Here is a 15,975-nt window from a genome sequence, read left to right on the forward strand (position 1 = left end):
TTATTAAGGATCGCTTCTCCTTTAATAAGCGTTATGCGGCACAAATTCAGATTAATCGAGTACCCGTGCAAATAATGAACCTCAGGTTGAAAAACTAAAAAACTGCACTACTTGTAAATGTATTTCATATCTTGAAGATAACATAATTAATTAGCAAACCATCATCACATCCCAGACACAATAAAATACATAAAACTTAATAATATGTTGGAAGTGATCTTCTCCGTTTTCACATTATTACTGGTCACACATTACTGTCATCTATGACTTATAGTATTAGTTTATATACCTTTGACAATCTTATTATTTATGTGCTCTCGTACTTTCATTTCTAAATATTCTGATTTTTATGGTCCCTAATATTCTTAGACAACATCATCCATTTATTTGTGTATTTTTCTGTTCTTGGAAATTTCCTCAAAGATGGATGCAAAATAGAATTTCAAAATTTTAATTTCCTATTTTTTATAATTGAAAGTGATTGCGAGGCAATTAAATAAACAACGAGTTGGTAAAAAATATAGCTTGAAGCAATGACCAGATCATGTTTTTACTAATTTGTACCAAAAATACCCCCCTTTTGTTACTTTTCGTAGGGGACAATATGCTTTTCAAACTTCAATAAATTATTTGTTTGTATTGTGCTTCTTTCAGTGTTTGTACGATCTAGATGCAAAAATGGACTCCAACCACCATTCCTAATGTGTTTGACCATATAATTGAGAAACTCGATAATTTTAGATTTACCAAGGTCCACGACTTACAGTTTAATAGTATCAACAGAAATTTTATTTTATAACATAATAGAATTATTAAAGAAAGGTTATGGGAGCTTCAATGTAATTGAACTATAGCTTATTTCATAATGTATATATTAATTGTAGTCTAATCTCTATACACTTGCCGTCTAAATATTTTAACTTTATTTAGTTATTCAAAAGTCAACCGTATATAACTGCATTGCATTAAGCAAGTGCAATTGGTAATTAATAAAATATTTTAATTTAGTATAGTTGATTGTATATTGATCAATGTATTTTAGCCGGATAAAAAAAGCTACCAACACATTCATAGCGTATATAAATTACTTGCAATCGACTTGTAATTGATGCTAATTTTATTTCTCCCTTTAGTAAGTAAAATTCAACCTCCTTTTTCTTTTTATAAAATAAAAAGAGAGCTGCCATAGATTCAAAATTGTATAAAATAATAAGTAGAATAATAATATAAAACACAAATAGGAAAAGTATAGAGAGAAGGAATATGCTGTATCCCTAGGCATCCCCAGTCATCACTCTTTGTATTATTCTAATCCCTTTTCTTTAGCACAAGGTAAGCACCTGGAAATTTCTCTTTTCATTAAATATGATTAATTTTAAATGAATTAACTTAATCATTTAGTAGTTAATTCACTGTCCTACCACGAAATCGTTCTAAATACGTGCATCCACTTATATCTTTTCACGTCATCTCAAGGTCGTAGGCATCATGAGATTTCCAACCGTTTGATTACGTGGTACAATCTTATTGGTTCAGCTTATGATGACCTCCCACTTTTTCCCTAAAACGATTTCGTAACGGGTCAAAGCATTTGTGAGCGTATATGATATTGCCGCTTACCTAGTAGCCGAAATGACAAAATAACCCCCGGGCACTCAGAAAGTGATGGATTAATCATTTCTTTTTTAAAAAAAATCATTTCCCATTTAGATTTGTCTATTTTTTGTCCCCTTTTTGGCATAAGTTATTGGAAAAGAATTCAATAATTTAATTGTTGAGATTATAAGTATAATGTGCTATAAAGTCCACAATACTAAAATTGAATAGACGTACTATATTAGTAATAATGCTAATTAATTTTCTTGAAATTAATATTTTTATCTTCAATAACATAAGAAATCGTACAAACTTCAAAATCAGACATATTATTAATTCAACAACAATTATACCATTTTCTTGTATGAATTTATTCTTTTTATCCTTGCAGGGCCACTCTAAATCTGATATTTTGTCAAGCTAATAAATTAAACTCTCCAAACTATTGTCGTTCTAAATTCACAAGTAGTGGTTTTTGTTATATATAAGCTATATTAGCTATACTTCAGTTTAGTTTCGCTATCAAAGGTCAAAATAGTCAATTCATAAAACGAGTTTTTTAGACATTTTTTCAGGAGCAAAAAGCAGAAAAGAGTTACTATAAGAAAACAATAAATTAAATCAGAGTCCATTAAAAGTGAGAAAGTACGCAGAAGCTAATAGCAAAAGCCGATCTGTAAGCGTTCCGCTTTTTCACCTTCTCTTCCTATTATCGTTATTTTTTATTTATTAATTATCTCCGTTTGTTAGTATTATAAAGTAAAGAGCAGAGATCTCTTATTTTTCGATTCTCTCAACTCTACAGTTTCCCGAGAGAGATATTGAGGGAGAGAGAGACCCATACCATAGCTATCCTAAGTCCGCCTGCACAGTAACATTTCTCACTCTCTCCTCCGAATCTCCACTCTTCTGGTAAATTCCGCTTCCTCAAACATCTCTTTCGTTTACGTATTTGTGTTTATTTTCTTCTAGAAGCTTCGATTGTAGTTGCGGTTGTTCTAGATCTTTCTTAGGGTTAATTTTTTGTTACCTGTTTTGAATTTTGTGATATTGGAGGTTCTATTGTGGTTGCGATTGTTCTAGATCACTGTTAGGGTTAATTTTTGTTACCTGTTTTGAATTTTGAGATAATGAAATGGTCCGATCATGAGATTTAGTTGTGATTTTGAACTTTCTCGATTTGTTTTGAATTTCAGGTGAATCTGTATTTTTTTTTTAGAGATTTTGGCTGGGGTTTTACTAGATTTTGCTGATTCTGGAGGTTATAAATGGGAAAAGGAGGTGAAAATTATGGGAAGAGAGAGAATATAGGTGGTAAAAGTGTGTCGGAGAAGGACGTTTTTCCGGCTTGGTCGAAAGATGTGAAGGAATGTGAGGAGAAGTACGAGGTGGATAGGAATCGCGGTTTGAGTGAGGATGAGATAATTAAAAGGAGGCAGATCTATGGTTTTAATGAATTGGAGAAGCACGAAGGACAGTCGATTTTGAGGTTGATTTTAGATCAGTTTAATGATACATTAGTTAGAATTTTGCTTGGTGCTGCGGTGATTTCGTTTGTTTTGGCTTGGTTAGATGGAGAAGAAGGCGGTGAGAAGGAAATCACGGCTTTCGTGGAGCCTTTAGTGATTTTCTTGATCCTAATTGTTAATGCTATAGTCGGTGTTTGGCAAGAGAGCAATGCCGAGAAGGCATTGGAGGCATTGAAGGAAATTCAGTCGGAGACTGCTTGTGTGATCCGTGATGGTAAAAGGATTTCTAGCTTGCCTGCCAAAGAGCTTGTACCGGGGGATATTGTTGAGTTGAAAGTTGGAGATAAAGTACCGGCTGATATGAGAGTTTTGAGTTTGATCAGTTCGACTCTTCGGCTTGAGCAGGGATCATTGACTGGTGAGAGTGAGGCAGTTAGTAAGACCACTAAAGTTGTACCAGAGGATGTTGATATCCAGGGGAAGAAATGTATGGTATTTGCTGGAACAACTGTGGTGAATGGAAATTGTGTTTGTTTGGCTACTCAAATAGGGATGGATACCGAGATAGGGAATGTGCATTCGCAGATACATGAAGCGGCACAAAACGAGGAAGATACCCCATTGAAGAAAAAGCTAAATGAGTTTGGAGAAACATTGACTGCCATAATTGGTGTCATTTGTGCTTTGGTTTGGCTGATTAATGTGAAATACTTCCTCTCTTGGGAGTTTGTTGATGGATGGCCAAGGAATTTCAAGTTTTCATTTGAGAAGTGCACTTATTATTTTGAAATTGCAGTGGCATTGGCAGTTGCTGCCATTCCAGAAGGTTTGCCAGCAGTTATTACAACTTGTTTGGCGCTTGGCACACGCAAGATGGCTGCTAAGAATGCACTTGTTCGTAAATTGCCTAGTGTTGAAACTCTTGGCTGTACAACTGTTATTTGCTCTGACAAAACAGGAACATTGACTACTAATCAGATGGCTGTGTCAAAGCTTGTTGCTATGGGTGCCAAGGCTAGCACAGTTCGATCCTTCGATGTTGAAGGGACCACATATGATCCCTTTGATGGAAAGATACAGGACTGGCCAATGGGTCGGATGGACTCTAACCTAGAAATGATCGCAAAAATTGCTGCCGTCTGCAATGATTCTGGAGTTGAAAAATCTGGCCAGCACTATATTGCCAGCGGACTGCCAACTGAAGCGGCACTGAAGGTACTGATTTTATATTTGAAGTGGATTGCTTCGCTTATCTTACTAGATTAGGATCTCTGCCTCCTATCCAGTATGTTATTGTATTAATCTAAACCATTGTTCAGTTACTCTGAGCTTTATTTATTAGAAACGGTCAATTTATCATTGTCTGGAATGTGGATCCTTGATTTATCAATGGCATTATATAAGGTAAAAGTCAGATTTCTGACCTTTACATTGTTTATTTTTTGTCTCTAAGTTTCTGCTGGCTACCACCCCTTACCTCCCAACACAAACAAAGAGTTAATTAAGTAAATTATCTCTGATGTACATTGCTTGTTATTGTGTATATACTTTAAAAACTTTGTCTTATTCGCTTTCTTAAAGCTTTTCGTTGACTGATTTAGAGTTTCTTGATTTGATTTAAGGTTCTGGTTGAGAAAATGGGACTTCCTGATGGCCTCAGATCCAATTCCTCTTCAAGAGACAAAGATGGCCTCCGTAAGTTGCAGTTTCTGTTATATTGTTGTTATGTCCATAATGGGACTTCATTTGCACAGAACATGGCCTGACTTCAATTGGCTGAATGTAGGCTGCTCTTACACATGGAACAAAATTGAACAGCGTATTGCTACTCTTGAATTTGACCGGGATAGGAAATCCATGGGTGTCATCACGACTTCCCCCTCTGGTAGAAAGTCATTACTTGTGAAGGTATGTTCTTTATTCCCTTGGATTCTCTATTACGATTGCCTACACTTTTGATTTGATTTTCTTGGCACTATGGAAGCATAATGCATCAGCATGCATATTTGGTTCTGTGCAGATTCTGATTGCTTGTGTTGCAATTTTTGTTTTTGTGGCACTTCACATTTATGCTCCCTTTTTATTTTTTCTTTCTGGCTCAAGAATTACTCCCTCCGCTACAATTTATGTGAACATATTTCCTTTTTGGTCCGTTCCAAAAAGAACGAACCTTTTCTAAATTTGAAAACAATTTAGCTTAGCATGTTTGGCCAAGCGTTTTTTTGTGCCAAAAGTGGTTTTGGCAAAAAATTGAGGTGTTTGGCCAGGCTTTTAGAAGGAAAAAAAAGTGTTTTTGAGGAGAAACAGAAGCATATTTTGAGAAGCAGAAAAATGTAGCTTATCTCCAAAAGCACTTTTCTGAGCACTTTTGAAAAAATAATACACTTAGAAGCAGTTTTCAAAAGATTGGCCAAACACAAACCGATTCTCACCAAAAGTACTTTTTTGAAAATCACTTTTAAAAAAAGCACTTCTCAAAATAAGCATATTTTAGAAGCTTGGCCAAACAGGCTATAAACTTCCAATTCTACCCTTAAAGAGAAGCTTTTATAACCACGCAAATATTCTGGACCCTTTTTTGACTTGTTTACTACAACAACAACCCAGTAAAATCTCAAAAGTATCCTTTTTGACTTGTTTAGGACCACAAATTCCAAAAATCTTTATTTTTCCTTAAACTTTGCGTCAAACATGTTCACATAAATTGGAACGGAGGGAGTAACTTTTACTATGTGAATGGATGGAACTGCTACTTTGGATCTGTGTGATTTTTCACTTCAGAGTATTCTCATGGTAATTCTAAATGTGGAGATTGTACATTATAAAATAGCAGTTTAAGCACCATATGCTGCCATATCGTCAGTGTCTTCGTCATCGAGGTCAACAGTCGTCAAAAGTTGCAAGATGTGTATTGTGTCTAGTATTCGAACTTCATACGCTCGACTTCCGTTGCTATTTAGCTGTTCTTGAAGCCATCAAGTACGCCTCAATCCCAAACAAGTTAGGTCAGCTGTATGAATCCTCACTTCTTCATTTAAGCTCTCAACTCATATCATCATTATATCAAATAAGATAAAGTGAAAAATATGATATATATATATATATATATATATATATATAACATACTACATGAAGGTAGTATGTTATCACTGTACCCAATTTTTCTTTCCATTATTTGCCCTTTCAATTGTCACTGCTTCTTCATTAGCCAAAGGGCATTTTCGTAGATTTTATGAGACAATCCCCTTCTTCACTTTTGCTCTGTCTTAGATCCCTCGTCCTTTTCCTTTTTCCATCTCCCCATCTCTTCGGCTCTTCCTCATGTTATCTTGCTCCTTTCTTGAGATGAAATCAATTTTTGTTGCAAATCAAAAATAACAGCGACATTTTTTGTTTTTGTTTTTGTGTTCGGATTGTTTATTATTATACGTTTATGATGACAATAATATCTATTGTATCCTTCTGAATTTTTAAATGTTTTTAATGAGGGGTTATAACTGGTAATATGAATATGTATTTTGGTGTGCTTGGGTACACCCATGAGTGGATGTAAATGAAAAAGAAAGGCCATGTCAGTAAGAGGGAGGAGAAGTGGTTTGCCTGAGATAGAAGTGGAGAGACGCCGAAGAGGAAATAGATGGCATAATTCTCCGAGGAAATTACCCAGAGCAAATCGCCAAAAGGGAAAAAATAGGGATTGAACTGATTGAATCTTTTCGGTATTAGGATTTTGTGAAACTACAATAAATTCCTCATTGTTAAAAAGACTAATGAAGAAGCGGTGGCAATTGAAAGGGCAAATAATGGAAAGAAAAATTGGGTACAGTGCTAACATACTACCTTCATGTAGTATGTTAGCAAGACCCATATATATATATATATATATATATAGTGAAGTGGAGAGGCAGCCCAGTGGCTAAGGGTGTCCAAAGTGAGGTGGAGTTCGCTCTATATATATTAGAAGAAGTTACAGCTGAGAGAGGCAGCCCAATGGCTAAGGGTGTCCAAAGTGAGGTGGAGTTCGTGTTCGAGTCTTGCGTTAACATATCTATTTGCCAATTTGTTAATAAAATTATTTACCTTAACAAAAAATATTAGTAAGTTATCTAATAAGTCTAAAACCTATTCCCAACTAGTCGATATCACCTAGGTGTTTCGAGACAACTTTCTTTCATGTGATTTTAGGTCTACCTCGTTCCATTTTAAACACCTTCATGAGGATTCATCATGAACTGGCAAGTTTGTGATGGCTGCCAGCGTACCCCAATACCCCTCCTTCATCCGGGCATGGGTTAACTATTCAACTGAACTTTTTACTCTTTTCATTCTGTTTGTGATTAGGTGCTCACGGGTTAGTAGACTCGTTCTAGATGTTTTATTCCTGGATTATTCTTTGGCGATGTGTGCTGTACGTGCTGTTTGGGATTTATATATCTAACATATGGTGCTTCATTTTCAGGGTGCGGTGGAAAATCTGTTGGAAAGAAGCTCATATGTGCAACTGCAAGATGGTTCTGTTGTAGAATTGGATCATTCTTCAAGAAATCATATATTGCAAAGCCTTCATGAAATGTCCTCCAAGGCATTACGTGTCCTCGGTTTCGCTTACAAGGAGGATCTACCTGAATTTTCAACCTATAACGGTGATGAAGACCATCCTGCTCATGAGCTTTTACTTAATCCTGTTAATTACCCTTCCATTGAGAGTAAACTCATATTTGTTGGCTTGGCTGGGATAAGGGTAAGTTAACTTGTGGACTGTTTGTTTCATTTTTATTTTACGACCTTCATCTATTGTGAACATTAAGATATTGAATGGACTGCTTTGCTTTTCATCTTTTCAAAGGATCCTCCTAGAAAAGAGGTACGCCAAGCAATTGAGGATTGCAGACAAGCCGGAATTCGTGTTATGGTAATTACAGGAGATAACAAGAATACAGCAGAAGCTATCTGCCGTGAGATAGGTGTCTTTGGAAGCCATGAAGATATCAGTTCGAGGAGCTTAACAGGAAAAGAATTTATGGAGCTTGCGAACCCCAAAGCACATATAAGGCAAAGCGGAGGTCTCCTATTCTCCAGAGCTGAGCCTAGGCATAAACAAGACATTGTGAGATTACTCAAAGAAGATGGTGAGGTGGTTGCGATGACTGGAGATGGAGTGAATGATGCACCTGCCCTGAAATTGGCCGATATTGGAATTGCAATGGGAATTGCTGGAACTGAGGTATAAATGACAATACTAGTACTAGTTTTTGTGAACCATGTCAATGGAGGCATGTATCTAGAATTTATTTCCTGCAGTACTTAAAGTATGGTTTCTGTCTGCCAGTTATTGATATACCCCAGTTGGCAGTCATCTAACTCTGGTCCTGGATGATTGTATACCTATGTGTGTCTACCCAGAATGAGGCTAACATATCATATTGTATATACTCATCTTATTTTGGGTTGTTTACACTGTCCATTGATGTGCTTACTGATAGGAACTTATCTTCATTTTCCAGGCATGTATTATAGCAGATTCTCATGTCAATTTGATTGTCATTTTCAATGCGCAAATTCCTGTAGTTTCTGATGGGGTTGGGGGACAAATATATCTTGTGGATACATACATGTATATTTACTGTCAGGCTTTCTATTCTTATTAATGAGAATCCTGAAGGGTTTTTGAAGCCAGTCTTCTTGTCATGTTGCTTATGTATGATTTTTGGTCTCAGGTGGCAAAGGAAGCATCAGACATGGTTTTGGCAGATGATAATTTTAGTACAATTGTATCTGCTGTTGGTGAAGGCAGGTCCATTTATAACAATATGAAGGCTTTCATCAGGTTTATTTTCTTCCTCATCTCCTTCAGTTGGCAATATTTCCATCACCGGCACTCTTGATTAGATGATAGTTTACTTCTATCATGAGGCCGTAGCCGTAGGTTCAAATTCTAGTGGAGGCTAAAAAAGAACTAGGCGATTTCTTCCCGATCTGGCTAAGCCTTGGTGGATAGAGCTTCGTGGTACCTGCGCTGGTGGGTGGCAACAGGTACCCGGTGGAACAACGAGGTGTGCACAAGCTGGCTCGGACACTATTGTTAAAAGAACAAAGAAGAAAAAGAGACTGTACTTTCATCATTTTGGGTTGGGAAATTTAATATTAGGCTATCCGAAATATGTATTCAACTTTGTTAGTTGGCATGATTAAAGTTGAAAGTATTGTTTTACAAAATTGTGCAGTCAAGGTAGAGTTACCCGGTACCAATACCGGTGCTTGTGAGAGGTAGCAGGTAGGGCTGTCTAAGGGGAGGGTTCTGGTTACTCAAGGGGACTGGGTACGGGGGCGGTACGGAAAGAGGATTTAAGGGTACGGGATATGAGGATTTTTAGGGGTACCGCACCAGTACCCCTATAGGTCCTAAGGGGGTACTGGTACCCGGGCGTCCGATACCACAATTATCCCCACCCCCCACCCACCCCCACCCCCCCAAAAAAAAACAAAAAAAAAGAAGAAAAATTGTGCGTCTTAAAAGTTATTTATCAGGGAAAGATAACACCTGCTGCTTATGCTCACATGTGCGCAATAACTCTTTTGGGTTTGACATGCATTCAAACAGTTTGAATGTTCTAAGAATGAAATATATGTTACTGAATAGGTTGAAGAACTTGAAGTAAGCTTTAATTCTTTTTTGTTCAGTTGTATGAGGTATTCTTGAGTTAAGTGATTTGGATAAATTGGCTAATCACCCTTCGAGTGACTTTCTTCTACTAGTGGGTGGCAGTTGATTTCCATGTTTTATCATTTTTTTAAGGGGAGTAAATCATAGTTCTAATTTTTTTGTTAGGGTGCAATCCTTCCAACATTTCTTTGAACTTCTTGTATGTTAGTCTTTAGTCCTTGTAATGGATGATACTACAACTGGTAGTGCATCATTACAAAAGTTCATAGATTGACACTTTCTTGTTGCAGGTACATGATCTCCTCAAACATCGGTGAGGTTGCCTCTATTTTCCTTACTGCTGCGCTAGGCATTCCTGAAGGTCTTATCCCAGTGCAACTCTTGTGGGTCAACCTGGTCACTGATGGACCCCCTGCTACGGCATTGGGATTTAATCCACCAGACAAGGATATAATGAAGAAACCACCAAGGAGAAGCGATGACTCATTGATCAGTGCCTGGATTTTATTTCGCTATCTGGTTGGCTTTACATTTTTTGTTATTTGTTTATTTTTAGTTTTATTTCCCAATTCCTGCTTTCGTATGTGAGAATGAAATCCTTGTGCTTATCATTTCTAAATGCTTGATGCAGGTTATTGGATTGTATGTTGGAGTTGCTACTGTGGGAGTTTTTATCATCTGGTTCACCCATGACTCTTTTCTTGGCATTGATCTAAGTGGAGATGGCCACAGTCTCGTTACCTACTCCCAGCTTGCTAATTGGGGTCAGTGCAAAACCTGGGATAATTTTACTGCATCACCTTTCACTGCAGGGTCACAAGTGATCAGCTTTGACAAACCATGCGATTACTTCGTGGAAGGCAAGGTGAAAGCCATGACCCTTTCCCTCTCTGTATTGGTTGCGATTGAAATGTTCAACTCTCTTAATGCCCTTTCGGAAGATGGAAGCCTCTTAACAATGCCACCATGGGTCAACCCATGGCTTCTTTTGGCCATGTCTGTCTCATTTGGTCTGCACTTCTTGATCCTCTACGTGCCTTTCCTTGCTCAAGTATTTGGTATCGTTCCACTGAGCCTGAATGAGTGGCTGTTAGTATTGGCTGTTGCATTGCCCGTCATATTAATTGACGAGATTTTGAAGTTTATTGGAAGGTGCACGAGTGGTATTCGAACGAGTGCAAGGAGACCCATAAAGCGGAAGGAAGAGTAGAGGTAAAAGCAATGGACTACTTTTCCCCTTGTTATTGGTATACCACAAATGTTTTGGGACTTGTTATTAACAGAGTTTATGTTATTCGTACCCGCAAGTGGGTTTGATTAGCCTATACTCTTGGTCCTTTAACCCAGCCCAGTCGCTGTTAAATGATGAGGTTTGGTGTGGACCTTGCCAAATTTAATTAGATTCATTAGACATTTTGCAACACTCAGATGATAGTATTAGTTTTAATATTGACGTATTTTCTGGATGAATTACTTTTCCCCTTGTTTAACAGGACGATAAGTATCATACCTATTCTCTCCTATCTGACCTCTGGTGTTAGAATTCAGAACCAAAATCACCTGTCCTAAACACCTAATAAATTTCTATTGCTTCATGCCTTCTATTAGTATTTACAACCTAATTTTAATATTGCTTCATGCTTTCTATAAGTACTGACCATATTTCTATAACATTTTATGTAATACAACTTTGTATTATTGAAGGCAATCCTAATTCAACTTTAGAATATGTAACCTAATTGCATGGCCTCGTTTATAAAACGGAATCAGAAAATCTCCTATTTTCAAGGAATTTATATCCCCTAGTCCAATTATTCTGGCGCTATATAAGCTAGGCAATAAAAACAAGAAAGGAAAAAAAAGAGAATTCATATTGCGCTATATTAGGGACGGATTTGATCTCCTACTTTATTTCCTTCTCCCACGCAAACACACGTCCTTTTCTAATCGACCAAATTCTTTGAATTGAGCGATTTGGTGAAGTGAGGAATCTATGGACGTACAGAGGGATATCAAGTTAAGATCAAGAGACTGGGCAGGGCTTTCTGATTTGGCACTCGACTTGATTTTGCAAAATATGTCTTCAATTTCTGATTATGTGCGCTTTAGCGTAGTGTGCAAGTCATGGTTTTCCTTCGTATCCAACAATTACAACGCATCAATTCAAGTGAACTTCCTTTGTTAATGATCTTTAGAGGTCACGACAACTGGACCACTAACACAAGCTTATAGTGTAACCAAAGATAAAATACTATTGGATTTCAAGTTACCATTACATTGGGTTGAAATATATTGTGGTTGGTTTATCAATGTAATCTCCAAGATCATATCGGCCTTTTCAATCCCTTTACTGGTGAGATAATCAATCTTCCTTGTTTTAACTTTCATGCCTATAAAGTTATTCTATCAAAGAATCCTTCAACCAATCCAAATAGTTTTGAGATCGTCGTGCTTGTGACTACAAGCAAGTGGTCCATGTATAAATTGGCTATCCTAAAACCTGGTAGTAAAACTTGGATTTTTACTTGTCCTGAATGTACTTATGACCTTGTTTGTGATATGATAGACCATGGTGGGAAATACTACATTGTGAATGATAAAGGTGGCGTTTCATCTATTGAAAAAACTACTTTAGAATCTGACAATTTAGTATATCCAGATTCTAATAGGTATTCCTCTGGAAAATTTTATCTCGTAAAGACAACTAATGAGCCGCTAAGGGTTGAAATATGTCGTGAGCCATGCATTAAGTGTTAAGATTTCCAAGTTGGTCACAAGCCCAACGACCCGAAAATCCATGTTTGTTCTTGTGTGAGTGTGGTTCCATATCCAAATTTTTGGGATGTAAACCAAATTCCATATACTATATCGACATTGACAGATACAGTTCAAGTTCGTGTGATTATTATCTGAACAGAATTGACCTTCAAGATGGCAGCGTCCGCACCCTTTTCTCTTTCAACGAGCCGCCTATTACTCGTGACTCGATGATTCTTCATTCCTACTCCAAAGTTTACTACTACTTCATATAGATAGGTTTGCATACACATATATAGTTAGCTGCACACAACATGTAGTACTGCATTTGAACTTTATTATTTTTCTTAGTATCAGTCTATTAATTTATATAAGTCGGAATGTTTTATGGTGTTTTCTTGGAGAATTATCCATTATAATAGATTAGAATGACCTCGGAATTCTTATTTGTACAAATGGTACTTCGACCTTTGAACAAGCATGAAGTGATTAATATACTTCTTTATTTTTGAGTTGTTCTGCTGACTACTGAATTGGTCGTCCAAGATCTTTGGTCTTTATCCGGATCTGATGAAAAAAATGGGATCACTTCTTATGGACTCGTTGAGAATGATTCTGACCTATTTCACAGATTATTAGAAGTAGAAGGCGCTCTAATGGGATCTTCATGGACAGATAAAGATTGCAATCAATTTGATTTATGATCAATGTGACATTGCTTCTTCAGCCTCCAGAGGCCAATAAAGCTTTGAGGTATCGAGTTCATCTTAATATTTGTCTTTTTATCTAAATTATTCTCATCAAAGACTTTTTTTCCTTCTAACAAGACCATTAATTATACATCGCATTGCTTATTTGTTCATATTATATATCCCATCGCGTTAAACCTCCACCGGGTTTACAGCCTCACGCTATCGATCACGGGTTAGTTGTTCAAATTAGTTATTTGCATTTATCTACAAAAACTTGAGTTTCCAAGTAATCTAATGTTGCTTCAATCCTGTTACAATTTCAGTGCATTAATAAGTGCACTGTATAATGTCCCTAAAGGATCTAAAATTGTTTGGTCCGAGTCCATGAAAAAGATGCTGTGAACCAAGTCCTAAGTAGCAATTCAATCAAGTTACAAACATAACTGATGATTGCTGCGAAACAGTTTGGATAATTGTTGATCAACCAGGTGGTAATGGTATTGTTACAACTATTCCTGCAGTCTGATAATTGCAGGATTGATCACGATTTAAAGACTGAGTGTACCTCGAAAAATTTATGATGTTAAGAGTCTTAAAAGATAAATGCATTAACACTTACTGGGTATGTGTAACAGTTGCTTTTGGATGGTTGATCATAAAAATTATAAAAACAAATTCCTTTGTTGGACATAGTCCTCTCTTAAGAGTATTATTATACAGATTATCAGTTCCTATACACAATTTAAAATTGGCATAGAAGGACTAGAATTTTGGCATACATGTCCATAGAATGCAATCATACATGTACATGCTTGACTTCATAAGGGAACAAATGTGTCTCAATTCATGTATTATTTTTCTACACAAAGATCCAATTGCGAAGGGAGAAAGATGTTGGCTAGTTTCAGCACTGATGGGAGTAGGGAATTATCTCCAGAAAATGGATTTTTAACAGCGTGTAGTAAGCTGAAAAGTAAAGGAGAGTTGGGTGGAATATTTGTGTGGAGAGATGATGATTCTAAATCAAATGGTATCAAATATGAGAAACAATCACAAACATAACTAGCCATACCCCACTAATGCTTTACCCTTTGTACGACTCTTCTATACACTATTTGTATAATAGTCTTACAATCTAAAACTATGCACCTCTTTGTTTGTAAATGATTATGAGTATTTGAATGTATATACACTGCTATTTGGTTTATAAATATTCTGAGTTTTGAAACAAAACAGATACAGACTTTGTTAGCAACAAGTAAATTAACAGAACAGCTAAAATCATTAATCAAAAAGGGATAGGATTGGTCTAATTGACAACTCAATAGTAAGAAAAATAAAAGTTGTGCAATTTCATTAATTAAGCAATACCATTCTTGCAAAAACTACTTCTATTAAGAACATAGTTACATTAAACAAAAACCAACAACATTAATTCACACGTTCTAACCACCAAATCCATAGAGAGTACGGCCTTGCCTTTTGAGCGCGTACACAACATCCATAGCAGTCACCGTCTTCCTCCTCGCGTGCTCAGTGTAAGTCACAGCATCACGAATCACGTTTTCCAGAAAGATCTTCAGCACGCCACGTGTCTCCTCGTAGATCAGTCCACTGATACGCTTCACTCCTCCTCTACGCGCCAAACGCCTGATTGCTGGCTTTGTGATACCTTGGATGTTATCGCGGAGGACTTTACGGTGTCGTTTCGCTCCTCCCTTTCCTAATCCCTTTCCTCCCTTTCCGCGTCCTGACATCTTCAATCGATTTCAATTCTCTGTAAAAATCATTTCATTTATCAAAAATCAACAAATAGCAGCTAAATTTCTTAAAATCAAAGTAAACACATCTCAAAATTTTCATTCTTCAAATGGAAATAGACAGAAACTTTACACTGTTAGAATTAATTATTAATTAATAAACAAAATCAGAAAACTAACGTGAAGAACGCGAGAGAGAGAATGGTAAACCTAACAATAATTGGAAGCTTAGGAGCTTGAATACTGAAGAGAGAGATGATAATGGAGATTGCTGAGCTAAATTGTTGGGATATATAAGGAGGGTGACGCTGGTGAGAACTTCGATCTATGTCGTGATCACGTGGATTAATATTTGTCGTCGATGAGAATCTTTGACGGTTGAGATGAAATGTAATGAAAGTGACGAGGATTGATGACCTGGCAATCTGTGTTTGTTTCAATTGAGGATCCAAAATTTGAATGTTTTTCTCCTACTGTGGGGGTGGGAGAAATAGAAATATGAGCGGGACTGATTCGCGATTTACCGCCATAGATGAATAGTTGAAAATGGGCCAGAAGAAACTGGGTTTATGGTTTGGGCCTACCATTCTGGTTCAGTCTTCTCGGGTATAGCCCAAAATTGTAAGAGAACTTTTAATAACTGTCACAATTTAAAAGAAATATAACAAATTCGTAGCATGAAATTTAATATTACAATTGTGGCAGAAAAATATTTATATTTGTAGCACACAGTTCTATTAAAATAGGAATATTAATTATTAATCTCTAAACATAAGCAATTTGAATGAAAGTTAATAATTATTTGACAAAAATCCTGCCTTTTTTTCTCTTTATCTCTTAGCTTTCCTTCTTTTTTTTTCATCTTCTTAATTTTATTTTCTGTCGAAACCAATGTTTTCTTTTTAATTATCTTTCTTAAGTTTTTCTCTTCCTTCTTTCTTCCTTTCTTAACATAAAGATCTTATTTCGATAATAATATACGTTAATACATATAAAATATATAAAAAAATATACATAAAAAATATATTTTTAATTAA

At 36.3% G+C, this 15,975-nt stretch overlaps 2 protein-coding genes across 4 annotated transcripts; one reads left to right on the top strand and one right to left on the bottom strand.

Annotated features, from left to right (window-relative positions):
• Positions 1 to 2,332: 2,332 nt before the first annotated feature.
• On the top strand, positions 2,333 to 11,199 carry LOC104087620 (calcium-transporting ATPase 4, endoplasmic reticulum-type-like). The gene is made up of 9 exons (XM_009592151.4): positions 2,333 to 2,508; positions 2,793 to 4,280; positions 4,688 to 4,760; positions 4,852 to 4,973; positions 7,525 to 7,806; positions 7,912 to 8,289; positions 8,783 to 8,892; positions 10,020 to 10,248; positions 10,361 to 11,199. Exons 2-9 carry the CDS (start codon positions 2,865 to 2,867, stop codon positions 10,937 to 10,939), a joined length of 3,189 nt encoding a protein of 1,062 aa, XP_009590446.1. The 5' UTR covers positions 2,333 to 2,508; positions 2,793 to 2,864; the 3' UTR covers positions 10,940 to 11,199.
• Positions 11,200 to 14,506: 3,307 nt separating this feature from the next.
• LOC138900750 (histone H4) lies at positions 14,507 to 15,288 on the bottom strand. 3 transcript variants are annotated; one of them, XM_070188253.1, is made up of 2 exons: positions 15,149 to 15,288; positions 14,507 to 14,955 (listed from the first exon to the last, which is right to left on the bottom strand). In XM_070188253.1, the coding sequence occupies exon 2, from the start codon at positions 14,933 to 14,935 to the stop codon at positions 14,624 to 14,626; it is 312 nt and encodes a 103-aa protein (XP_070044354.1). In that variant the 5' UTR covers positions 14,936 to 14,955; positions 15,149 to 15,288; the 3' UTR covers positions 14,507 to 14,623. The 3 variants fall into 3 exon arrangements, with proteins under 3 accessions (XP_070044354.1, XP_070044356.1, XP_070044355.1); XM_070188255.1 differs by having other exon boundaries at positions 15,154 to 15,262; XM_070188254.1 differs by having other exon boundaries at positions 15,119 to 15,243.
• Positions 15,289 to 15,975: the final 687 nt, after the last annotated feature.

This window comes from Nicotiana tomentosiformis, chromosome 11, assembly GCF_000390325.3.
Source record: "Nicotiana tomentosiformis chromosome 11, ASM39032v3, whole genome shotgun sequence".
Classification (NCBI taxonomy): domain Eukaryota; kingdom Viridiplantae; phylum Streptophyta; class Magnoliopsida; order Solanales; family Solanaceae; genus Nicotiana; species Nicotiana tomentosiformis.